This window comes from Delphinus delphis, chromosome 10 (genome assembly GCF_949987515.2).
Source record: "Delphinus delphis chromosome 10, mDelDel1.2, whole genome shotgun sequence".
NCBI classification, from domain to species: Eukaryota; Metazoa; Chordata; class Mammalia; order Artiodactyla; family Delphinidae; genus Delphinus; species Delphinus delphis.
In genome coordinates, this window is record NC_082692.2 from 65925421 (window position 1) to 65949348 (window position 23928).

General features: G+C 42.2%; 1 protein-coding gene across 4 annotated transcripts in view; it reads left to right on the forward strand.

Moving 5' to 3' along the window:
• Window positions 1-23614, forward strand: part of RBM6 (RNA binding motif protein 6) — a 107445-nt gene extending 83831 nt beyond the window's left edge. For all 4 annotated transcript variants that reach the window (XM_060022531.1, XM_060022532.1, XM_060022534.1 and 1 more), the window contains 15 exons: window positions 846-920; window positions 7027-7087; window positions 9019-9291; window positions 9773-9933; window positions 10997-11094; window positions 11776-11818; window positions 11959-12040; window positions 12285-12370; window positions 12905-13051; window positions 15253-15348; window positions 16481-16741; window positions 18549-18623; window positions 19317-19414; window positions 21966-22095; window positions 23374-23614. In XM_060022531.1, coding sequence (XP_059878514.1) covers window positions 846-920; window positions 7027-7087; window positions 9019-9291; window positions 9773-9933; window positions 10997-11094; window positions 11776-11818; window positions 11959-12040; window positions 12285-12370; window positions 12905-13051; window positions 15253-15348; window positions 16481-16741; window positions 18549-18623; window positions 19317-19414; window positions 21966-22095; window positions 23374-23499 — 1812 coding nt within the window. In that variant the 3' untranslated portion in view covers window positions 23500-23614. The remainder of the gene's footprint in view (window positions 1-845; window positions 921-7026; window positions 7088-9018; window positions 9292-9772; window positions 9934-10996; window positions 11095-11775; window positions 11819-11958; window positions 12041-12284; window positions 12371-12904; window positions 13052-15252; window positions 15349-16480; window positions 16742-18548; window positions 18624-19316; window positions 19415-21965; window positions 22096-23373) is intronic.
• Window positions 23615-23928: the final 314 nt, after the last annotated feature.

Sequence of the window (23928 nt, forward strand, 5' to 3'; positions counted from 1 at the left end):
TATTAAACAAAATTTATTTTTTTTCTTGATGTGAAAGAATTCGTGTCTTGTCCAAAATGCAGAGGCAAAGGAGCTCTGTAACTGCAGGCTTGTTGAACCCCTTTTCCCACCTGTTCTGGTGCCAGGCTTTCCCAAAGTGCTTATTTGCCAATGGTTGCTCCTCAGTTCTCATGGCCAGCTCACTCTGAAGGCTCCAAGCCACAGTGATGCTGCTGCCACCACCGCCACTACCACCACTGCTGCCACCACCAGCCATTCAGTTTCCTGCTCTAAGGATGTGACCTGCCGTGAAGCTTTCACATTCCTCTTTTCTTCCTGTCTTCGGTGTTGTACCTCTTTCTTTTGGTGCTTTTGCCATGCAGCAGTATTGCAAAAAAAGTTTTCAGGCACCAAAGTTAAGAGCCCATACTACCTCACCAAGGGGATTTGAGTTAGCCATGGAAAAGAAGATAATTGAGAGGGCTCCTGTGCCTCTGTGCTTCAGAAGGAAAGAGTTTGCTTCTTGACAGTGTGCCAGCTCCCTAGCCAGGTGGGGGACGTGCTGGGACTACATGACCTCTGGAGGAGTAGACTGGGCCTAACCTGCCCAAAGACAGCGCCCCAACCCACAGGAGCCAAGGCTGAAGACTGATTTCACCTTCTCCCATTCCCTTTCCCTAAGCTTAAGCTTGCTCTGCCACACTGTCCCAAGTCTGTGGCTTATAACAGCCATTTCCTTTTGCTGATGAATAAGCCCACTCTTTGTAAAATGTTTCAACTTAGGGACTGGAAAGGCTCTCTGTGCTTTCCTGTCTCTTTGTTTCTCCAAAGGTTAATGTTAATGGCTTCTGTCTTTGTCTTTACAGGGAACTCTAATGATCCATGACAAAGAGGTCACCCTTGAGTATGTACCAAGCCTGGATTTTTGGTACTGCAAACGGGTAAGTGCCAAGAATTCCTCTCCTTAGAAGTAAGGATCCAGCATCACAGCTCCTCCATGTCTACAGGAATGCTGCCTGGTGTAGTATGCATTGCCAAGGGCAAAGCTCTTCTTCCTTGGTTCACTTCAGATGAACTGGAGGTCAGGGCAAGATCATCTATAATTTCTGCTTCCCAGCTACTGCCTGTGGCCATAGAGGGTTCTGGGTCTGTAGTTGGAGACCTTTTCCCAAGGACATATGCCATGCTTTCTGTTGATTACAAACTGAAAGAAAAACAGTCCCTTGACTTATAACCTCTCCCCAGTTACCCTTCCTGGGGTAAAGAGGATTTATTAGTGTTTGGAATGATGTATATAAAGAGGCTGGTTCTGTGAGAGATACACATTTTTTTTGGATATTCAGGGGTTTCCAAGAATATAGAACTTTAGGTACCATGGTATTTTTCCTCTCTTCAACTTCATATTGTTCTTGAATGGCATATATAAAGATTTTAGGCTCTACTCTTTTTTTTTTTTTTTTTTTTTTGCGATACGTAGGCCTCTCACGTTGCGGAGCACAGGCTCCGGATGCGCAGGCTCAGCGGCCATGGCTCACGGGCCCAGCCGCTCCGCGGCATGTGGGATCTTCCCGGACTGGGGCACGAACCCGTGTCCCCTGCATTGGCAGGCGGACTCTCAACCACTGCGCCACCAGGGAAGCCCCAGGCTATACTCTTTTTAGAAGTCCAGTTTGATTGCAAATGAGCATGAAAATATATTTTGTCATTTTTCATTGCTACTGTTTAGTTTCAAAAATAAATTTGAAAAATCTATATAAAGTTTCTGAACCAAGATTCATTAAAAATGTTGTAGAACTTGATAAAATTAAGTAAAAGTTTTAGCCTTACATTTTTGAATACAATTTGAATAGCTATGATTGTCATTGACCAAAGTATTCATAGTTCATGGATGTAGTACCTTAAGCTGTCAATTTAGGAAAACATTTAACTATTTTTTAAAAGGTGGTGAAATACACATAACATTAAATTTACCATTTAACCATTTTAAAGCATATAATTCAGTAGCCTTAAGTACATTCACAATGAAGTGCAATCATCAACACTGTCTAATTCTAGAACTTTTTCATCATCCTAAAAGGAAACCCCATATCTATTAAACAGTCTCTCCCCATTCCCCTTTCCCTCAGTTTCTGGAAACCACTATTACTACTCTGTTTTTTATCTCTATGAATGTGCCTATTCTGAACATTTCATGTAAGTAGAACCATATATTATGTGACCTTTTGTGTCTGCCTTCTTTCACTTAGCATGTTTTCAAGGTTCATCCATGTTATAGTGTGTATCAGTACTGCATTTATTTTTATGGCTGAATAATATTATATGGATATACCACATCTTGTTTATCTGTTCATCAGTTGATGGACATTTGAGTTGTTTCTACTTCTTGGCTATTGAGAATAAGACTGCTATGAATATTCATGTGCAAATTTTTGTTTGAAAACCTGTTTTCAGTTCTTTTGGAAGTGCCCAGGAGTAGAATTGTTGGGTCATATGGTACTTTTCATTTTTTAACTCTTTGAGGAACCAATAAACTGTTTTCCACAGACAGCAGCTGCACCATTTTGCATTCCCTCCAGCAGTGTCTGAGGGTTCCAATTTCTCCACATCCTTGCCAACATTTGTTATATTCCTTTTTTTTTTTGATAGTAGCCATCAAACTATTTCACAACCACCAGTGAGTATGAAATAGTATCTCATCATCATGATTATGATGATGATTTGCATTCCCCTAATGACTAATGATGTTGAGCATCTTTTCTTGTGTTTGTAGCCACTAGTATATCTTCTTTGGAAAAACGTTTATTCAAGTCCATTTTTGATTAGGTTGTCTTTTTTTTTTTTTTTGGAGTGTAGTTGATTTACAATGTTGTGTTAGTTTCAGGTGTACAGGAAAGTGAATCAGTTATACATATATTTATATCCACTCTTTTTTAGATTCTTTTCCCATATAGGCCATTACAGAGTATTGAGTAGAGTTCCCTGTGCTATACAGTGTAGGTCCTTATTAGTTAATCTATTTTATATATAGTAGTGTGTGTATTGTCAATCCCAATCTTCCAATATATCCCTCCCCTCTGTCTTCTTGTTAATTTGTAAGAGTTCTTGGGAATTCCCTGGTGGTCCAGTGGTTAGGACTTGGTGCTTTGACTGCAGTGGCAATCCTTGGTCGGGGAACTAAGATCCCACAAGCTGTGCAGTGTGGCCAAAAAAAAAAAAAAGAAAAAGTTGTAAGAGTTCTTTATATTTTCTGGATGTTTATCCCTTATCAGATACGTGATTTGCAAATATTTTCTCCCATTCTGTGTGTTGTCTTTCACTTGCTTGATAGTGTCCTTTGATACACAAGGTTTTAATTTTGATAAAGTCCAATTCATCTATTTTTATTTTTTTTTAAAAAAATTTATTTATATATTTATTTATCTTGGGCTGTGTTGGGTCTTCGTTGCTGTGCACGGTCTTTCTCTAGTTGCAGTGAACGGGGGCTGCTCTTCATTGGGATGCGCGGACTTCTCATTGCGGTGGCTTCTCTTGTTACAGAGCGCGGGCTTCAGTAGTTGTGTCTCATGGGCTCTAGAGTGCAGGCTCAGTAGTTGTGGTGCACGGGCTTAGGTGCTCCACGGCATGTGGGATCTTCCTGGACCAGGGCTCAAACCTGTGTCTCCTGCATTGGCAGGCGGATTCTTAACCACTGCACCACCAGGGAAGCCCCTATTTTTTTTTCTTTTATTGCTTGTCCTTTGGTGTCATGAAACCATTGCCAAAGCCAAGGTCTTGAAGACTTATCCGTATGTTTTCTTCTAAGAAATTTATAGTTTTGGCTTTTATATTTAGATCTTTGGTCTATTTTGAGTTAATTTTTGTTCCAGCTATGAGGTAAGGGTCCAGTTTCATTCTTTGGAATGTGGATATTCAGTTTTCCCAGCACCATTTGTTGAATTAACTATTATTTCCCCGTTGAATGGTTTTGGTACTCTTGTTGGAAATCATTTGACCATAGATGTATAGGTTTATTTCTGTAGACTCTCAGTTTTATTCTGTTGATCTATATTTTTATCCTTATGCCAGTACCACACTGTTTTTGTGGTTTTGGCTGCGTTGGGTCGTCGTTGCTGCGCATGGGCCCTCTCCAGTTGCAGCGAGCAGGGGCACTCTTGGCTCTGGTGCGGTGGCTTTGCCTGTTGTGGCACACAGGCTCTAGGCACGCGGTCCTCAGCAGTTGCAGCATGTGGGCTCAGTAGTTGTGGCTCATGAGGGCTCAGTAGTTGTGGCTCGTGAGAGCTCAGTAGTTGTGGCACACAGGCCCAGCTGCTCCACGGCATGTGGGATCTTCCCAGACCAGGGCTCGAACCCGCGTCCCCCGCATTGGCAGGCATATTCTTAACCACTGCGCCACCAGGGAAACCCACCACACTGTTTTGATTACTGTAACTCTTTAGTAAGTTTTGCAGTCGGGAAGTGTGAGTCCTTCGATTTTGTTCTTCTTTTTCAAAACTGTTTTGGCTACTCAGGGTCCCTTGCAATTTCATATACATTTGAGGATCTGCTTTTCCATTTCTGCAAAAAAGGCCATTAGAATTTTGAGAACATTTTGCATTTTAATAGTGACTGCCTCTACGTCTTAGAATTATGAGTGATTTTCCCCTGTCTCTTAAACTTTCCATTATTAGCTATAATGCACACGTATTGTTTATTTTATAATCAAGAGGTGGAGGGAGCTAGAATTAAAGGGAAAGTTTTGAACTCTATTTTCTGTTAACCAGCAGACAAAAATGTTAATATCTGACATCAGAATTATGTAGCTGTTGCCAAGGCTGTTGCTTGAAAGAACAGAATAGCTTGGTTAAATTGTTCCCTAAAATGGCAGGCCACTTGTTCAGCTGTTTCAGAGATACTTTGTAATTTTTGTGCTTTTCTGGAAGAGTTGAGGTGCCAACCCTGCATATGTGATCTTTGGCCTGATGTGAAATGCACTGACTTTTAAAAAAATTCATAGCAGTATTACTCATAATAACCAAAAAGTAGAAGCAACCCAAATGCCCATCAACTGATGAATGGATAAACAAAATGTGGTATAGCCATACAGTGGAATGCTATTTAGCAGTAAAAAGGAATGAAGTACTGATAGGTGCTACAACATGAATGAACTGGGAAAAGACTATGCCAGACGCAAAAGATTAATTCTATAGGACTGGGGGTGAGAATGGGAGATGACTCCACCAGGTTTCTTTTGGGGATGAAGAAAATGTTCTAAAGTTAGATTATGGTGATGATTGTATTATAGATATGCTAGAAATCATTGAATTGGACACTTAAAACTGATGGATTTTATGGTATTTAAATTATACCTACTCAGGTTAGGATCCTGATTCCCCCACTTACAGCTCTGCTGTACAGTCATCCAATGGTATCTGTGGGGGATTGAGTCCAAGACACCCTGCTGATATCAAAATCCACAGATGCTCAAGTCTCTTGTATAGAATGATGTAGTATTTGCACATAACCTAGGCACATCCTCTCGTGTACTTTAAATCATCTCTAGATTACTTATAGTAGATAATACAATGTAAATGCTATGTGAATAGCTGCCGGCATGTGGCAAATTCAAGTTTTGCTTTTTGGAACTTCCTGGAATTTTTTTCCCCCAAATATATTTGATCTGTAGTTGGTTAATCTGCAGATGTGGAACCTGTGGATATGGAGGGCCAACTGTAATAACAAATAGCCCTGAAATCCTAGTGATTTACATTGACAAACATATTCTTCGCTCACATTACATGTCCAGGGGCTGTGGGCAGTTGCTGCAGTTCGGCTTGGCTGCTCAGTCTGGGACCCAGGTGGAAGGAGTTAGTCCTGCATCGGGACTCCTGGCCAAGGGAAAGAACAGGACGCTCATCTACACAAGCATTGGCTCTTAAAGCTTCTACCAGACCTGTGTAGATCACGTTCACTCATGCTCCATTGACCAAAGCAAGACATGTGGCAAGGCTGACAGTGAAGTCACTCACCCTACAGGGAGGCACCACAGTCACTTGACAGTGGGCAGGGCTGTGTGTATGATCTGCTTACAGAGAAGGGAACAATAAAGTAATTGACTTTAATCACCTTGCTCAAGTGACTTAACCTCTCCAGGCCTCAGTTTCATTATCTACAAATTGGGGAGATAATAGTTGTTTGGATCAGCAAGTGACCACATGTAAAGTAAGCCCAGTACATGCTGTGTGCTGTTTAATCATTAGCTGCTGCTGCTTTTATTATTATTCTCTCCTCCTCCATTTGGTATTCTTTTACTCAACCTACAAGACCCTACTCATAGAATCCTTTTCATGGTTCCTGCTCTTTTGGTTTCTTACCAGTCAACTCTGCCCTTCTAACACTCTGAGCTCAGTGGCAAAAGTTCAGGTTTGGGGCTGTGTTTGGGGTTGGGCAATGATAGACTTGCCTATTTGTTCATAGGTTCAGATAAGAAGAACTACACTCACAATGCAAAGTGTCTCTTCCCTTGTTCTAGGGTAGTGAATGTAACTTTTCCTTTTAACATCCTCAGAATAGCTGCCAGAGACACTACTTATGGATCATCCTCCTCCTTCTGTGCCCTTTTTAAAATCAGTGTTTGAGAAAGGAATTGATCACTGGATTCTTCTCAGTTCCAGCCAAGCCTGAATAGGGTTGTCATAACCAGTTCAGGATCAAATTTTGGATGCAGACTGAGTGGTAACAGCTTTAGGGCAGTATATCCTATAAACCACTTAATAGTCCAGTCTTCTTAGTCAAGTTTACTTCCTGTAGAAATCCTTGTCCAGAGCAAAAGCATTTGGGGCTGCTCCAAGGTCCATATACCCTGTTAGAGGCAGCTCTCAAACACCAGCTCATCAGAGTCCACGTCAGCTCTGATGAGTGGAAGACATCAGACTGATAAGGTTTTAAGGTGATCTGGGATATGGCTTATTTCTTTCATTTTTTGGCAGTTGTTGCTGTGTTGGATGTAAGTAAGATTTAAAAAAAAAATTTTTTTTTGGTCAATTTGAATTCTTTTCCTTTCCCTTGTAGTGTAAGGCCAGCACTGGTGGACACCGATCTTCATGTTCATTCTGCAAGTGCCCAAGGGAAGGTGAGTGGTGGTAGAGATGGAGGTGGTAGTTTTTATTTTGTGCACTGAGCAAAACAAATTTCATGCTTTCCTTGGCTTCAAAGAGTGATCATCCCTAAATACAAGATGATCTGTAAAGCTCTTAAAAGTGCAGTGTGATAGCTAACTTCGTGTGACCTGTTAGTAAATCGTTTTGGATCTCAGAGTTCTGCCAGGGGAATGAGATGGGTTATGGGCTCCTTATCCATAACACAGCTGACCAGATGTCAGTAGTATTGTTACTCAGAATACATTTTAAGGATATTAGACTGAGAAGGAGTCTACATGGCATTAGTCCATGTGGACACCCCACCCACCCTACCCCAGCTTCTTTGAAGTTATTGGGAATAATTTGCTATTGTTATTATTTTCTCATTTACGTTCTAAACATTTGAGGATCTTCAACACAAAAACATTTGTTAAAGTAACAGTAAAAATATAAACAAGAGACAATAATCAGGATTGAGGGTTTGTGTTATTTTTATAGAGTAATAAACCTAACAGCTTCTCAGTAACTTGGTTTTAAAGTTAATTTCTCCTGAGAACCTGTAGGTAAACAACCTTGAAGAGTGTGTCAAAGGCATCTGTAACAATAGTCCTATAACAATGACTGTTATGTGCCTCTTTCTGATATTATTCTGTAAGGAAAGCTAGTGCATGACCATAAAATACAGTTCAGTGCTGGGATCCTGTTAGTCTTCTGAAAGATCTGTTTGTTCCAAGGCTAGAACTTAGCATGCCTACAAAGAATTCCTTAGCTGGGCTTTTGGCCTATAGTGGAGATTCTACTCTCTAGTGAGGGCTGTGAAGCAGGTGTTCTGAAAATCTTTGGGGAAGGCTCTACATGCTCTAGAGACCAAACCAGCATATGGGAAGGTGAGTAAATAACTTCCCCATGGACAGGTTGGAGATTTTTAGCTTGTTATATTACTTCAATTAGGCAAAATTGTACTTTTTCCCTCAAGAAAGACTTCTTTCTCAGTCTACTCTAACAAATGAACAGATGGTTTATAAAAACCCTTGAGCACCATACCACTAAGATGGCTGAAACAACTTTAACATGGAAACATACATAGCAAGTATTCATTGGTTGCCTGTCACTGCTGTTAAGTAATCTCTACACTGCTCCCATAGAATGTCTTTTTGAGCCTCATGACTTCCTCTAAGAATGAATTAATTGCAGAAATACCTCCAATTAACTGGAAAAATTATCCTGCTTTAGAAAGAGATTTGAAATGAGTCATTTATATTTTGAAGGACATTTGCCCATTGTAATTATTTGCATATAAATGAGCTGTGTGCAGGTAGGTCTCTTCTTAGCTTCGCCGGAGAATAGGGTGTCTGGTTCTACAGAATTTGAGCAGCTATCTTAGTACCGTAACACTGGAAGAAGCAAGGCCCCTAGCCATACACGTTTGAGATAAGTGTTTCTAGCAAACTTCTAGCAAGGGCCATATCTTTGGTAATTTTGTCCCCAGATCTGTTCTATCATTGGTTATAATAATAAAGATCAGGGTCTCATGAAAGATTTAAATGTTGGGGAAGTGATAGAAAACTCGTAAGATTAAATTTTTTAAATACTGGGTAGTTTCTTCTGTTAACTATTTTATATGCTGTCTTATTAGCCATGCTTAAAGTCTGTCAGAGGACTTTTTTGTAGGTATTTCTTTGACTTTTAAAACTATTCCAGGGAATTCCCTGGTGGTCCAGTGGTTAGGACTTGGTGCTTTCACTGCTATGGCCCAGGTTCAGTCCCTCGTCGGGGAACTAAGATCTCTCATGCCACGTGGTGCAGCGAAACAAAACAAAATAAAAGCATTCCAGTATAAGTATTTGGTGGCAGGTAAGGAGGAATCACAGTGTTTGGGGGGATAAAACCTGTTGGAGATTCTCTTTCTGTTCTGTTCCTCTAGCGACAGAGGCCAAGCAAGAATTAATAACCTACCCTCAGCCTCAGAAAACATCCATACCAGTACCGTCAGAAAAACAACCCAGCCAACCAAGGTCAGCTGATAAGGAATCTGAACCCAAGAAGCGAGAAGAAGGACAAGAACCACGCTTGGGACATCAAAAGAGAGAAGCAGAAAGGTATCTCCCTCCTTCGCGGAGGGAAGGGCTCACCTTCCGAAGAGACCGAGAGAAGGAGCCATGGTCTGGGGAGACACGCCAGGATGGGGAAAGCAAAAGTAAGTGGTTTGTTGGGGCATGTACCAGACCGTGACCACTGTGGTTGGAACATAGATTGCTTGTGTTGTGGCTCTGGACCAGCAGCTTCCTACACCCTAGTAAAACTGCTCGGCCTGATTGAAGAGGCTCTTGCTTTTCCCGGCCTCTCTGAAGTAATCTATATCTTCCAAATAGCAAGTTGCTATTCAGATGCAGCAAAACATAACTTTAGATATCTAAGTATTGGGGAAGAAAAATATGAAGTATTTGACTAGCATTTTGTTATAGAACCAGCCTTGGTAGAGCAGGGTAACATCTGCAGTCATCTGCAGTAAAAAAAAAAAAACACACACACACAGACACACACAGACACACACACACACACACACACACACACACACACACACACACACACACACACTCAGGCTCTGAGGACTTCAAAAATGTAAACCTTTCTCTCTCTCTCCTTTCTCCTCTCCCATTTGTGCTTGGTTTGTTCAGCAATCATGCTAAAACGCATCTATCGTTCCACTCCACCTGAGGTGATAGTGGAAGTGCTGGAGCCCTACGTCCGCCTTACTACTGCTAACGTCCGTATCATCAAGAACAGAACAGGCCCCATGGGCCACACCTATGGCTTTATTGACCTTGACTCCCATGCGGTGAGTCGTAGTTATCCGTCACCACCACCCCCACCCCCTGGATCCCTCACCTCCTACTACCTCAGCCAGGGATGGCTGGCTATAGAAACCTCCAGAAGGTTTGAAGGACTTTAATCTTGGAATTCTCATTTGCTACTTGGTACCATAACCCCTCTTACTCTTTTCTTGGGGTTCATTCAGGTGAAATGACTGCCCTTGAAAGTTGGAACTCTGAGTGGTTTTCCAGATCCATTTTTGTCTTGTGGCATTTACAGTTTCCAGTTAAAATAAAGTGACAGCTTAGTCACTTGTGGAAAATCTGAGGACTAAACCTTTTCAAGATTTTAGTGAATTTTCTGATTTCTTAAAATCATTTTGCCTGGCCACAGACAGTTTTATGTTTGATGGAAACAGAGCATTTCCTCTTTTTCCTCAAAGTGTTGCTTTAATAGATTTCTTGTGGCTTGAAGTTTTAGTTGTGGGGCCCTTTTCTACGGAAGTAATGTGAGGATAGCAATGAAAATCATTGATATTTCTTAGATTTCACAGGATAGCAATGAAAATCATTGATATTTCTTAGATTTCATGCTCAGAAATCACAAGAGACTTTGTAAACTGAATCTGATGCAATGACAGTTGCAGACTAGAAGAGGATTTGAATTTCTGAAATTTATACCAAGAACTGATGTCTACTCTGACCATTATTCTGATCAACCCTTCATTAAGAGTTGCCTTTTTTTGCCAGTGTGCTCTTAGTATTACAGTTATGACCAGAACATAATGTTTAGAAATTTTTCTTTTTTTTTTGCGGTATGCGGGCCTCTCATTGTTGTGGCCTCTCCCGTTGCGGAGCACAGGCTCAGCGGCCATGGCTCACGGGCCCAGCCGCTCCGCGGCATGAGGGATCTTCCCGGACCAGGGCACAAACCTGTGTCCCCTGCATCGGCAGGTGGACTCTCAACCACTGCGCCACCAGGGAAGCCCTAGAAATTTTTCTTTTGAGAAGGAAAATCCATGTTCAGTTTTCTTTCAAGGGACATGTCCTTTTCCCTCTTTGGGTTCAAATGAGTCTTTGCTTCCCCAGGAAGCTCTTCGCGTAGTGAAGATCTTGCAGAACCTTGATCCACCATTTAGCATTGATGGGAAGATGGTAGCTGTAAACCTGGCCACTGGAAAACGAAGGTAAAGCAGAGGGGTGCTACCCCCACTCAGGTTTTTGGGAGGAAACTCTTATTCCTGGCTGGAGAGACAGGTAGTAAAACGTGGTGCTTTCCCAGTATGAGTTGCTTCAGGTACGTGTGTATGTTTTCTTTTTCTGAAGCTTGCCTTGTTCTGACTCTAGGTTTTTGTTTTTCTCTTTAAATAGCAGTACTAGGTACTTCTGTTTTTTCCCTCTTGATTCTCTGGTATCTTTGGGTCCCAGGTGATGGTACAGTCTTGGATGTGCAGGGAAAAAATTGCAATATATGCTTGCCCCTTGGAATCCTAAGAAAATGCTGTCTTGACTTTGTTCATACCCCCATAGTGCTGGGAAATCTTATTCTTCTTTACTCCTTCATTCATCTTGACCCAGGAGTGGTAACTGGGAAATGGCTGCATCAGAGAGGCAAGCTTACAGGGATGGGGCAGATCTTGCTCTGGCACCCTCAACTCAGTTGCTGTTTTGCTTCAGCCGATAGCTTTGTAGGAGTCCCACTGCCCCTCCCCTCGGGAGTCTCTGCATCACCAGACTTGCTTACTGTCTGGGTTGGTTCCTTTCCATACAAAAGAGGGAAAAGAGTTTCTCAGCAAATCTGTAGGGTTGGGCACTCCTCAAGTGGCTTTTGGTAGCAGGCTCAAGACATGTTGTATTGTTTGTTGCAGAAATGATTCTGGGGACCATTCTGACCACATGCACTACTATCAGGTAGGCTTTAGCAGTTGGGGGGTGCTCTATTAAAATCCTCAAGTGACTGAAAGAGTGATCTTAAATTTTCTCTAGTGGGTAATTGTTAAGGTAAATGGCTATCAGAAGTTCCATAATTTTAACTTGTCTTTCTGTGATAGGGTAAAAAATATTTCCGAGATAGGCGGGGAGGTGGCAGAAATTCAGACTGGTCTTCAGATACAAATCGACAAGGACAACAGTGTGAGTGACCTTTGTCTTATTTCTATTGTTCTTTTTGGCTTGACTACTCATTCATTGAAATCTTCATGGTCACAAAGTTGGCAAGAGATGCAGTTGACTAGGGGTTATGTCTCAGAGAGCATCGTCTACAGGTTCTGTACTGTTTTGGGTTGGCCAGCCTCGTTCTTAGATTGTTCTTGATGAGTCCCCAGCAAGGGCTTCATTGGACAGGGACTAACACTGGCTCTGGTTTTATTCCCTCTAGCTTCATCTGACTGCTACATATATGATTCTGCTACTGGCTACTATTATGACCCCTTGGCAGGAACTTATTATGACCCCAATACCCAGGTGAGTTTTTGGCTTTGTTATTTTGTCAGTGATTCTTTTGAGAAAAGTACCTGTGATTTGTTACTTTGAAGGTTTTATTCCCTGTATTCTCTGGTTGCTCATTACATGAAAAGTATAAAAGTTTAGATCTATATAAGCTGAATATTTCTCCATTCAAGGCAGCTGCTCCACTGTTGTACTATGTGTACCTCATGTCTACTTCTTGTTTTAAAAAGTCCAGGTTTTATATTGAGTTATATTTATTTAGGTGGATTTTAAAGATGATAATCTTCATGTTAACTGTTGTACATATAGAAAATCAATGCGTTGTGGCATTACAGGCAAGAACAGTGCTGTTCTTGGAAAAATGGACAGTGAGTGGTCTGCTACATCCTGGCCCCTGAAGTGGAGTTTTCGATTGTTTGATATGGTCTCTTCTTAGGCTTGAGGGAGAGAGCTGTTCTTTCCCTCAGAAGGGAACTGTGCTCCTTAGATCTGGAATTACTGGGAAAGTAAAACGTTCTGTAGACTTAACTGTTTCCAACTGTATTGCAGCAAGAAGTCTATGTGCCCCAGGACCCTGGGTCACCTGAGGAAGAAGACATCAAGGAAAAGAAACCCACCAGTCAAGGAAAGTCAAGCAGCAGGAAGGAAACGTCTAAAAGAGATAGCAAGGAGAAAAAAGACCGAGGAGTGACAAGGGTAAGATGACTTGTGAATCTGCTCCCTTTTCACCACATAATTACAGATTAAAAGAAAAGAGTCATAGACAGACGAGGTCTGGGTTTGAGGTGTAGAGTTACTAAAAAAACAGGCAGTCCACTAGCCTCTTACAGCCTGTCGTCACTCTCTTTTCTAAATACAGAAACTGTGGATGGTGGAACAAAGTGGCTCAGCTCAAACCCCAATACCTCAGCTCCACACAGTTTCACTTTCCTACATCCCTTTTCAGTGCTTGACTCCGTATACACACTTCTATAGGCAGGGGATACCATTTTCTATTCTTTATTCACTTTATATTTGATCATAAGTATTTTTTCATGTTTGTATAATACTCTTTATTACTTCCATGCCTGTATGGTAAAAATTCATAGTAAAACTGTGACCTTGTTTTCTTCATCATTCCTACATTGTTTGTCTCTTCTTTCTAATCTTATTCTGTTATAATATACAGCATTTAACATTTTATTTTTTCTTTTTTAAATTACTTCCTTAGGATAAATTTTCAAGAACAAAGATGATGAACATTTTTACATTTCCTGACATAAAATCAAATTGTTTTCCAAAGAATTATATTGATTCACCCTGACACCAGTTATGCATTAATGCAAATGGATGAATTAGCCTGTGGCTTAATTCATAACTTGTCTTCCCCCCCCCCCCTTCTAATACTACTAGTGTTTATGCAGATACATATATATAGAGAAAGAATCTGTCTGAGAACTTTTTTCTTCTAATTTTGTTGAGATATAATTAATATACAGCACTGTATAAGTTTAAGGTATACAGCATAATGATTTGACTTACATACATGATGAAATGATTACCACAGTAAGTTTAGTGAACATCCATTGTCGCATAAAGAAACAAAATAAAAGGAAAAAAATGTTTTTTTCTTGTGATGAGAACTCTTCAGATTTATCCTCTTAACAGCTTTCATATATAACATACAGCACTGTTCATGTCTAGTATTTATGTATATTATAATTGGAAGTTCTTACCTTTTGACCACCTTCATCCAATTTCCCCACCCCCTACTCCCACCCTGCCTCTGGTAACTACAAATCTGATCTCTTTTTCTTTGAGTTTGTTTGTTTGTTTGGGTGTTTTGTTATGTTTTTCTTTTGTTTCCCTACAACACTATGTTAGTTTTGGTTCACAACATAGTGATTCAAAATTTCTATACATTACAAAATGATCACCACTGAAAACTTAGACTTTAAAGTTATACTGGCTTAATATGTGGGGGTTTTTTTGTTTTCTTTATAAATTTATTTATTTTCATCTGTGTTGGGTCTTCATTGCTGCGTGCGGGCTTTCTCTAGTTGCGGCGAGTGGGGGCTACTCTTCATTGCAGTGTGCAGGCTTCTTATTGCGGTGGCTTCTCTCGTTGTGGAGCATGGGCACGCAGGCTTCAGTAGTTGTGGCACATGGGCTCAATAGTTATGGCTCATGGGCTCTAGAGCATGGGCTCAGTAGTTGTGGTGCACGGACTTAGTTGCTCTGCGGCATGTGGGATCTTCCCAGACCAGGGATCAAACCCATGTACCCTGCATTGGCAGGCGGATTCTCGACCACTGTGCCACCAGGGAAGCCCCTGGCTTAATACTTGGATTCTGCTTTTGCCCCTTATTCTTTCTAACCATATTCTCAATCATTTGTAAAATGAGCATATTAATGCCTATTTAGAAGGATTATAGTAAAGGCTGAAGGAGATAATGTATATAAATGCATCATCTGGTGCCTGACATATAGTAATCACTCAATATATACTAAATGTGATGTTTTTAAAGTTTTTTTTTTTAATTTTGGAATCATTATAGTAACATTACAGATATTTCACAAATTAAGAGGTTTGGAAAATCAGACTCATTTCAACAGGGTTAACTCTAAACCCAGCTTTTATAAGTATCATATAAAAATTATCTGGGGGGCTTCCCTGGTGGCGCAGTGGTTGAGAGTCCGCCTGCCGACGCGGGGGACACGGGTTCGTGCCCCGGTCCAGGAAGATCCCACATGCCGCGGAGCGGCTGGGCCCGTGAGCCATGGCCGCTGAGCCTGCGCGTCCGGAGCCTGTGCTCCGCAACGGGAGAGGCCACAGCAGTGAGAGGCCCGTGTGCCGCAAAAAAAAAAATAAATAAAAAAAATAAAATAAAATAAAAATTATCTGGGATTTTGATCAGTTTCAGGAAAATGCCAGTGAGGGGACAGCTCCCCCAGAAGATGTCTTTAAGAAGCCTCTGCCTCCCACTGTGAAGAAGGAAGAGAGTCCTCCACCAGTAAGGCTAAGCTGATGCACTGGGCTAGGGCTGGGGCTGGTTCCGAATGGGAAGGGAAGTTCAAAGGTTGATGCCTCACTTTGGTGTTGGTCCTTTAGCTCTCTGTGTCTCACAGACAAGACTCTTCTTGAGTATAAGCATGAGGTAAATTTTCCTGTCTGCTAATAGGGGTATTGATGGAGAATCAGAGGCAGTTATCTGTCCTCTTTCCCTCTGCCTTGTGACATTCCCACCAGACTGGCCCTTTTTAAGTTAGAATCTCGGTCTTGTTAATTCTTCTCTTCTAAATGACCAAGGAAACCTATTTTCCTGGCCCTGATGTTTCCTACCTTTTGGTGCTGCATGAGAATCTCTTAGATGTCGAGTGCATGCATGGTCATTTTTATAGTTTGCCTGCCAGAGTGAACAATGCTAACATTCGTACCCATTTTTTAGATGCCTTTAAGTGATAGTGTCAATCTAATCACAAGTTATTTCGATTAAATACAAATATATAACAATAGAGACCCTCTGTTTTTATTTTGATTGATCATATGCCAGTGATCATGCATCATTATTTAACATTTCCTATAAGCTACTGATAAATACTTTTTGCCTGCTCTACATTATTGATTCAGTTCACTATAACATCTGTCCTAACCATGCCTTTGTCTTTACCTTACTCAGGAACTGAATCTGTCTACCTGAGTGTTTATCCTTCAGTTGCTTTTAGTCCATCTCCTAAATCTCTTTTGCTCTAGGAGTTACTGTAGCCTTGATGAAAGTTATCTTTCCTTTTCTCCATGGGTTACAGTGACTTGGAGGTGGTTGCTATCTCTGCCTCTTCAAAAGTAACTTTTAAACTCTCCCTGTGGTCTCTGTCAGTTTCCCTTTCTCTTCCTTCTCATCACTGTTCTGTTGCTAGAGTCACTCCTAAGGGAAACTTTCTGGCTTATCTCAGTGGACAAGGAGAACAGTCAAGCTCGAGCCATGTTGCTTCCATCTGGGAAATGAGCAGCATGGTCAGTGGGCCTGTTTTGAACCCAGTTCATTATTCAGGCTAAAAGAAATGAGATGCCCATATCAGAATATCCAGAAAACAGGCCCCAAATATAGGTTGAGTTTGCGTTAATCCCTGGCCTTCTCCTACCAGCCTAAAGTGGTAAACCCACTGATCGGCCTCCTGGGTGAATATGGAGGAGACAGTGACTATGAGGAGGAAGAGGAGGAGGAGCAGACCCCTCCTCCACAGCCCCGCACAGCACAGCCCCAGCAGCGGGAGGAGCTGACCAAGAAGGAGAATGAAGAAGACAAACTCACTGACTGGAATAAACTGGCTTGTCTGCTCTGCAGAAGGCAGTTTCCCAATAAAGAAGTTCTGAGCAAACACCAGCAGCTTTCAGACCTGCACAAGGTATTAAGGGAAGGGCCCTGACCTTTCGAACTTTTGACTCTTTATCACTGTTGAGCATTACAGTGACTAAAGAAGCTTATGCTGTCCTCCTCAGCCTGTATCTTCCCCAGCTCCTCTAATTAAATCAGTTTAATTCAAAAATGAGTTGCTGGGACTTCCCTGTGGTCCAGTGGTTAAGACTTCGCCTTCCACTGCAGGGGCCGCAGGTTCGATCCCTGGTTGGGCAATTAAGATCCCACATGCCATAAAGCGCGGCCAAAAAAAAAAAAAAAGACAAAAATGAGTTGTTCCTCCACCTTTTGTTCATGAGTTGCTCTACATTAAGATGGTGCCTACCTTCAAAAAACTTCAGGGTGTAGACCCAAGGCAAGCATCATGGCTGTGGCTGGGGCACCAAACGTGGAAGCTGTGCTGAAGACAGGAGGAGAAGGGGTCGTGGAAAAGGAAACTCACCTGCTGGGTTTCTCATCTTAGCTCTACCATTAACCTAAGAGTTGGACTTCAGATAAGGCCCTTTTCTTCTTTGATACTTGGTGGCTTCACCTGGTTCCATCTAGCTCTGACAGTGTGTGGTTTTCCCCAAGGGTGAGTCACATTCTGCCATCTCTTCATGTAGTGAGTTATTGCTATAAGCCATGGCACAAAAACTATTCTTGGGGTGTTAAACTGACATACATTGGTCCTCCCTTGCAGTCTTCTCATTTATATGTACTGGCCAAGGAGCCAAATTCTGGACAAGTAAAGCCCCTAGATGGACTCGTGTTCTCAGTATAAAGTAATTTCTTTCACACTCCTTTTCCAGCAGATGTTGCTAGAGCACGTGAGGGGATAAGATTTAGACTTTCTCTCAATATAAAACCCAAAGTCCTATGTAGCTAAAAGCTGAAAAGCTCTGCTTTCATGATAGGCACACCTCTTCTTCCAGCTGCCTCTGTTGAGGCTCTGCAAAGTTTCTAGGATTCTGAGAGGCTCCTTCTGACAACCCCTGCAACAGACTACCTCCAAGTTCCTTTGACCTTCTGGAATTCTGAGTCATCAGACAAAACATTTAAAATTCAGCTCTCTTATGAAAGTGCTAATAAATTGCTAAAGAGATTAAAAAGTTGTTGTCAGGAAAGAGGAGCCAGAGGTCTGATGAATCCACAAACTGAACTAGCCCTGGGACAGTGGAACGTGGACTATAGCACTTTTCCTTTCCTTGCAGTAATCCAATGCAAAGAATCCCCTTTCTGTACAAGAGCTGCTCTGGACACCTTAAGTTTCTTATGTATGCCAGAAGGAGCCACGCTTCAGGAGTGTAGGACCCTCAAGGAGTACAGGACTCTCAGAGAAATCTGTTCATTTGTGACCTTGGAGTTCCTTTTCCTGTTTCTCTGTGGGCTTGAATAGTGCCCACAGAGAATAGTGTCTGAGGATGGCAGGTGGTAGTGGTGGTAGGCAGAGCATGTGGGCATTTGGTTTTCTTCACTGGTGTAGTCAGATTCCCCTCTCCCATTTTTACCTTAGGTAAAGAGATATAAACCAGATTTGTGTCTTCTACACTTTGGAGAGAAGTAGGATAAAATTCTGTCTTGTGTCACAACATGTAACTAATCTATGTGACAAGCCAGTGTTAGAACCTGGGTTCCCATTGGTGAGCCTAACGCAAGACCAGTTAGGGATTGTTGCTTGCATGGTGCCGTGATCACTTGGGAGGGTTGGTCAGTGAAAGGAGCTACAGTCCTAGAGCAGCTATCAGGAAAGGCCTAGAGCATTTCTAGGACCACTTTTTTTAGACCTACACTCATAGAATTTCCTCTCTTCTCAGCAAAACCTGGAAATCCATCGGAAGATAAAACAGTCTGAGCAGGAGCTAGCCTATCTGGAGAGGAGAGAACGGGAGGTAAGATTTGGTGACTTGTTACTCCCTTGACCCCCAACTCTTTTTGCTTTCTGGTGTAGCATTTGTAGGCTGTGCTGAAGATAAAGAACGAAGAAGCCCCAAAAGATGGTGTATATATTTCTCAAAACTCATCAAACTACATTAAAGTGGGTACATTTTATAGTTTATAAATTATACCTTAGTAAAGTTGCTTTTTTTAAAGGTGATGTTAGGGTCTTTGGGTAGGTGAAATAACATTCCTCTTTCCTGCCCAGCTTTTAAAATCAATGAAGGAGTGTTGGATAGGGCTGCTGAAATAGCATCTTTTACTGTTAAAGGCCAAGTTGGAGGAAGTAGCTTAGAGTGAGAGGCAAATGGACTTGCTATCTAGACCAATTAGGCAGACTCACTTACCCAGCTACAGGCTTCACTGGCCCATGACAGGTCTTATGTGACGGTCAAGAATCCACCTGTGGAGGCGTATTGGAGAGCACCTCCTCCTCAGAAGAGGAAAAGATAGCCTCTTCTTCCCAAATTTACCAGTTAGAGAAGCCACTACTTTCTCAAGAAGAATGTTTGAAGGAATGAGAGATTCCAGGAGTTACCAGTTGAATCCCTTCACATTAGAAGAAATATCGGGAATAAAGTGAAGCTTTCGCACTCTCCCACCCCCTCAGATGGGAGTCTCAGATCTGTTCTTCTGCTTACCAACAGGGAAGGTTTAAAGAAAGAGGAAATGATCGCAGGGAAAAGCTCCAATCTTTTGATTCTCCAGAAAGGAAACGAATTAAATACTCCAGGGAAACTGACAGGTAAGCTAGAAACTCTTCACTCAGCCTAGGTCTCAAGCCTAATGATGAAACCATCACTTTCTTTAACATGCTGCCTTTTTCTCTCTCGGGGAGTGAGGTTATCGGGAGCAGGTTCTGTCTGAACTCTTGAGCATGAAGTTCACCCCAGCCTTTTTACCACCTGTCTTAACACAGGGAATATGTATGTTTGCATGTAAGAATCACTGGCTGCTTAGCTGCTCAAAACCAGGGCTGGAGTGGCTATAGTTGGGAACCCTTTCTCTCCTCATCAGTAACACTGTACCTCCGTATTAGCCTGATAAGAATGTCACACTCTTGGACTTTTTTCTCTAGGGAACCTCCATTCTCACACATTAGGTGCTGAATAAATGGTTGGCTGCTGATAGAAATATATGATCTCTAGCTTCCTGTGCTTGTTTCTTGTCAGAGAGCTCCCAAGTTGTGAGTCCAGAGTTATACAGAATTTGCTGATAGCCCACTGTGTACAGGTACTGCACCAAGGGCAAGGAATATTCATGTGGACAAGACACGTATTATCCTTGACTGTCTGAACAGAGAATAGGAAGGCTTAGGTGGTACTTTGTCTTGTAGGGCAGACACAGAAATCCGGTGGAGAAGGGGAGGGCATTTCAATTGGAGGGAACTGCATGCTTCATGGATGAAAGAGAGAGAGGTCATGATGCATTTGAGAAGCTGTAAGTAGCTTGATGGGCTGAACACTGAAGATAAGTGGTTGAGTGACAAGGAGATGAGGCTGGCTCAACAGACACAGTCCAGTTCTTGAAGTTCATGCTCCTTTAACACCTTGCTAAGACTTTGTCTTAGGGCAGTGGGAGGTTATGAAATGGTTTTAGGCAGGGTATTGATCTAGTGAAACTTGAACAAGTCTCTACATTGGTAAGCAAAAGAACTAGTAACGAGGGTAGAGTATGCCTGTGGGGAAAGGGGAGATAATTGATGGAGAAAGTCCCCTAAGAAGTCTAGGTGGGGTCTGGGGCTCTGGCATTCCAACTTATTTGTTCACAGCCCTCAATAAGAGATTATTTTGAATCATGGCCCAGAATATATGTATGTGTGTAAATAACTGAAAAAGAAATCTTCATGAAAAATACTTCCTTACTGTGCAATAAACACCGACATTTTTATTTTAGTCTATTCTATTCGCATTTGTAAGAAGTGCTAAGTTGGGACCACTTAATCAATGTAGCATCCCATTGGGTCATTCTCTGCAATTTGAAATACACTGAACGATGACAAAACTGAAGGAGTCAGCCAGGAGGAGGAAGAGCACCTTAGCCCTGAGTCAGTTGGGTGTAGCTGGGTGTAGAAAGAGATGCCTCTCTATTCTCAGCACTCATCACATCACATTCTACTGGCTCTCCTCCTTCTAAGTCTTCTCTCCTGCTCCTCTTCCTTTTCTGGGTTATTCCAGATATTCTCCAGGACTCTGCCCTCAGTTTTCCTTTATTCTTGCTCCTCCATCCTCTTGACTTGGACTGCCTACGGTACCCAAGGCTTTAGCCACCACTCACAGGCTAACAAGTCCTATGGCTCCATCTCAAGTCATTTCTGTTTTCTGAGCTCAAAATCATTATTTCTGTTTACCTTCTGGGCATATCCTCTTGGCCACTCCTCAGCCTCCTCACACTAAACAATTACTCAATATTATATTCCACATTATTTTCTAGTCCAGTCCTGCTAAACCTGCTGTATTCCTATTTCAGAGTAGTAACATCATCGCATCATGGTCTACCTGGTCTGTCCCAATCTTCCTCCTTTATCCTCTGTATCGTTAGTGGCCACATCCATAATTAAGCCTTGCCCCAATTCCTAGCTCACCTCCAAACTGGACTGCTTACTCCCCATCTTTGCTCTTCAGTCTTTCTACCCTACCATCAAAATGACCTTTATAAACAGAAATCTCCTAAAACTAGCCTTTTTGTGAACATATACCTTGCCTAAAGGGAGGCCTGGGTTCTAGAGATTCTTTGCCTGAAGTATGAAGTACAGAGTCATGATTTAGCATGATGTTCAAGGCTTTTCACAATCTGGCTCAAGCAGCCTTTTATCAATTCCTGCCACTCTTCCTCTGGACAAATTGTATTCTTTCACTTCTCCTTGCTTGTGTCCTCCTTTCCTCCCATGCTTTTTCTAGCTCACAACCTCCTCATTTGTTAAGACCCAGTTCAGGTATACCCTCCTGTTAGAATTCCTCATTTTTGCTGATGCCCCTTCAGGTTTGTGTTCCCTGTTTGTATTTCCATAGTAGGTATATACTGTTGCTACATCCATGGCTGAGCTCTTCAATGTGCTGTAAGCATCTATTCACATATTATCCTTCTCACATCCTTCCCCATGAACAGAGTCAGGTCTTGGTCATCTCTGTATCCTCAGGACAAAGCCAGTTTCATAGATAGCAGGCACTCAAAGATACTGTTTAATATTCTTAAGAGGAGGCAAATCTGAATCAAGAGGACAGAGGTTTTTATTGGGCTCACAAGCATGTCACTTTGAAAGTGCTGGTGTCTAAGTATGTATGCTTCTTTTGCAGTGATCGTAAGCCTGTTGGTAAAGAAGGCATCGACAATAGCAGCAAAGGAGGCTGTGTCCAACAGGCCACTGGCTGGAGGAAGGGGGCAGGCCTCGGATATGGCCATCCTGGATTGGCTTCAGCAGAGGAGGTGAAATGGTTTCCATCTTGTTAGGGGTGACATGAACCTGGCATATACTTAGTTTCCTCTCATTCTGTGGCCCAGAGCTATGTCCTTGCCTATTAGCTGGGCTTTCACCACTGCTGGCAAAGAACGTGAGAGCTGAGAAGCCTGTCAGTCTTTTTTTTTTTTTTTAAAAAAGAAGATGTCGGGGGTAGGAGTTTATTAATTTATTTTATTTATTTTTACTGTGTTGGGTCTTCGTTTCTGTGCGAGGGCTTTCGCTAGTTGTGTAAGCGGGGGCCGCTCTTCATCGCAGTGCACGGGCCTCTCTTGTTGCGGAGCACAGGCTCCAGACACGCAGGCTCAGTATTGTGGCTCAGGGGCCTAGTTGCTCCGCGGCATGTGGGATCCTCCCAGACCAGGGCTCGAACCCATGTCCCCTGCATTAGCAGGCAGATTCTCAACCACTGCGCCACCAGGAAAGCCCCGAAGGCTGTCAGTCTTTTTTTTTCTTTTTTTTACATCTTTATTGGAATATAATTGCTTTACAATGGTGTGTTAGTTTCTGTTTTATAACAAAGTGAATCAGTTATACATATACATATGTTCCCATATCTCTTCCATCTTGCGTCTCCCTCCCTCCCACCCTCCCTATCCCACCCCTCCAGGCGGTCACAAAGCACCGAGCCGATATCCCTGTGCCATGCGGCTGCTTCCCACTAGCTATCTACCTTACGTTTGTTAGTGTGTATATGTCCATGACTCTCTCTCGCCCTGTCACAGCTCACCCTTCTCCCTCCCCATATCCTCAAGTTCGTTCTCCAGTAGGTCTGTGTCTTTATTCCTGTCTTACCCGAAGGTTCTTCATGACATTTTTTTTTCTTAAATTCCATATATATGTGTTAGCATATGGTATTTGTCTTTCTCTTTCTGACTTACTTCACTCTGTATGACAGACTAGTCCTGGGTCCCATGAAGGGCCTCACCCCTCATGTTTAAGGAAAAGAAGAGAAGATAGAAAAGGTGATAAGAGGGAACCCTCTCCATTTTGTGTTGTCTTAGTCCCTGTCTGAAAATGCCACATATATGAGATGGGCTTCTCACATTTCTGGTGTTGAATCCTGTATCCTGAAATCATGGCATCGCCACCCTCCTTATTCATCTTGAGTGTTTGTTTATTAAGCATTCTTTAAAAATTCTCCTATATCCTGCTCCTTACTAGTCCAGAAATGCTTATAGTCAAAGACCAGCCCTGAGGCTAATTAATTCATAGAGCTCACTTCATTGTTTGTCTTTGTTTTACAGACTGAAAGCCGGATGAGGGGTCCCAATGTGGGAGCTCCAGGAAGAACCAGCAAGAGACAGTCCAATGAGACTTACCGAGATGCTGTGCGAAGAGTCATGTTTGCTCGGTATAAAGAACTCGATTAAAGAGTGGAGACAAGTCCCACAGGACACAGCCTCCTTCTTGTTTTGTTTGTCCGTCTCTCCTTTTGTTTTGTTACTGTTCTTGCTGCTAGAACTTTTTTAAATAAACTTTTTTTCAATGTGACTTCTTTTGGTGGTTAAATTTTTCTCCCATGGGTGGGGGGGGTGGGGCTAATGGTAGGAGGAAGAGAGTCCCTTGGTGTGGGTCCATTTGAGGTGACGCTGAAATGGCAACAAGGGCTGTAGTGAGCCCTGGAACAGTGCCTGCTATCAGTGTGAGTGGACTGGTTGCAGTGACCGTTGAACTCTGGCTTGTACGAATACTGTCAGATTTTTTAAAATTATTTTCCTAATCTAATTAGTGAAAATAGCATCACACATTATTGTAACTGCTAAGGCTGAACATATTTCCATATGTTGGTTTACTAGTCA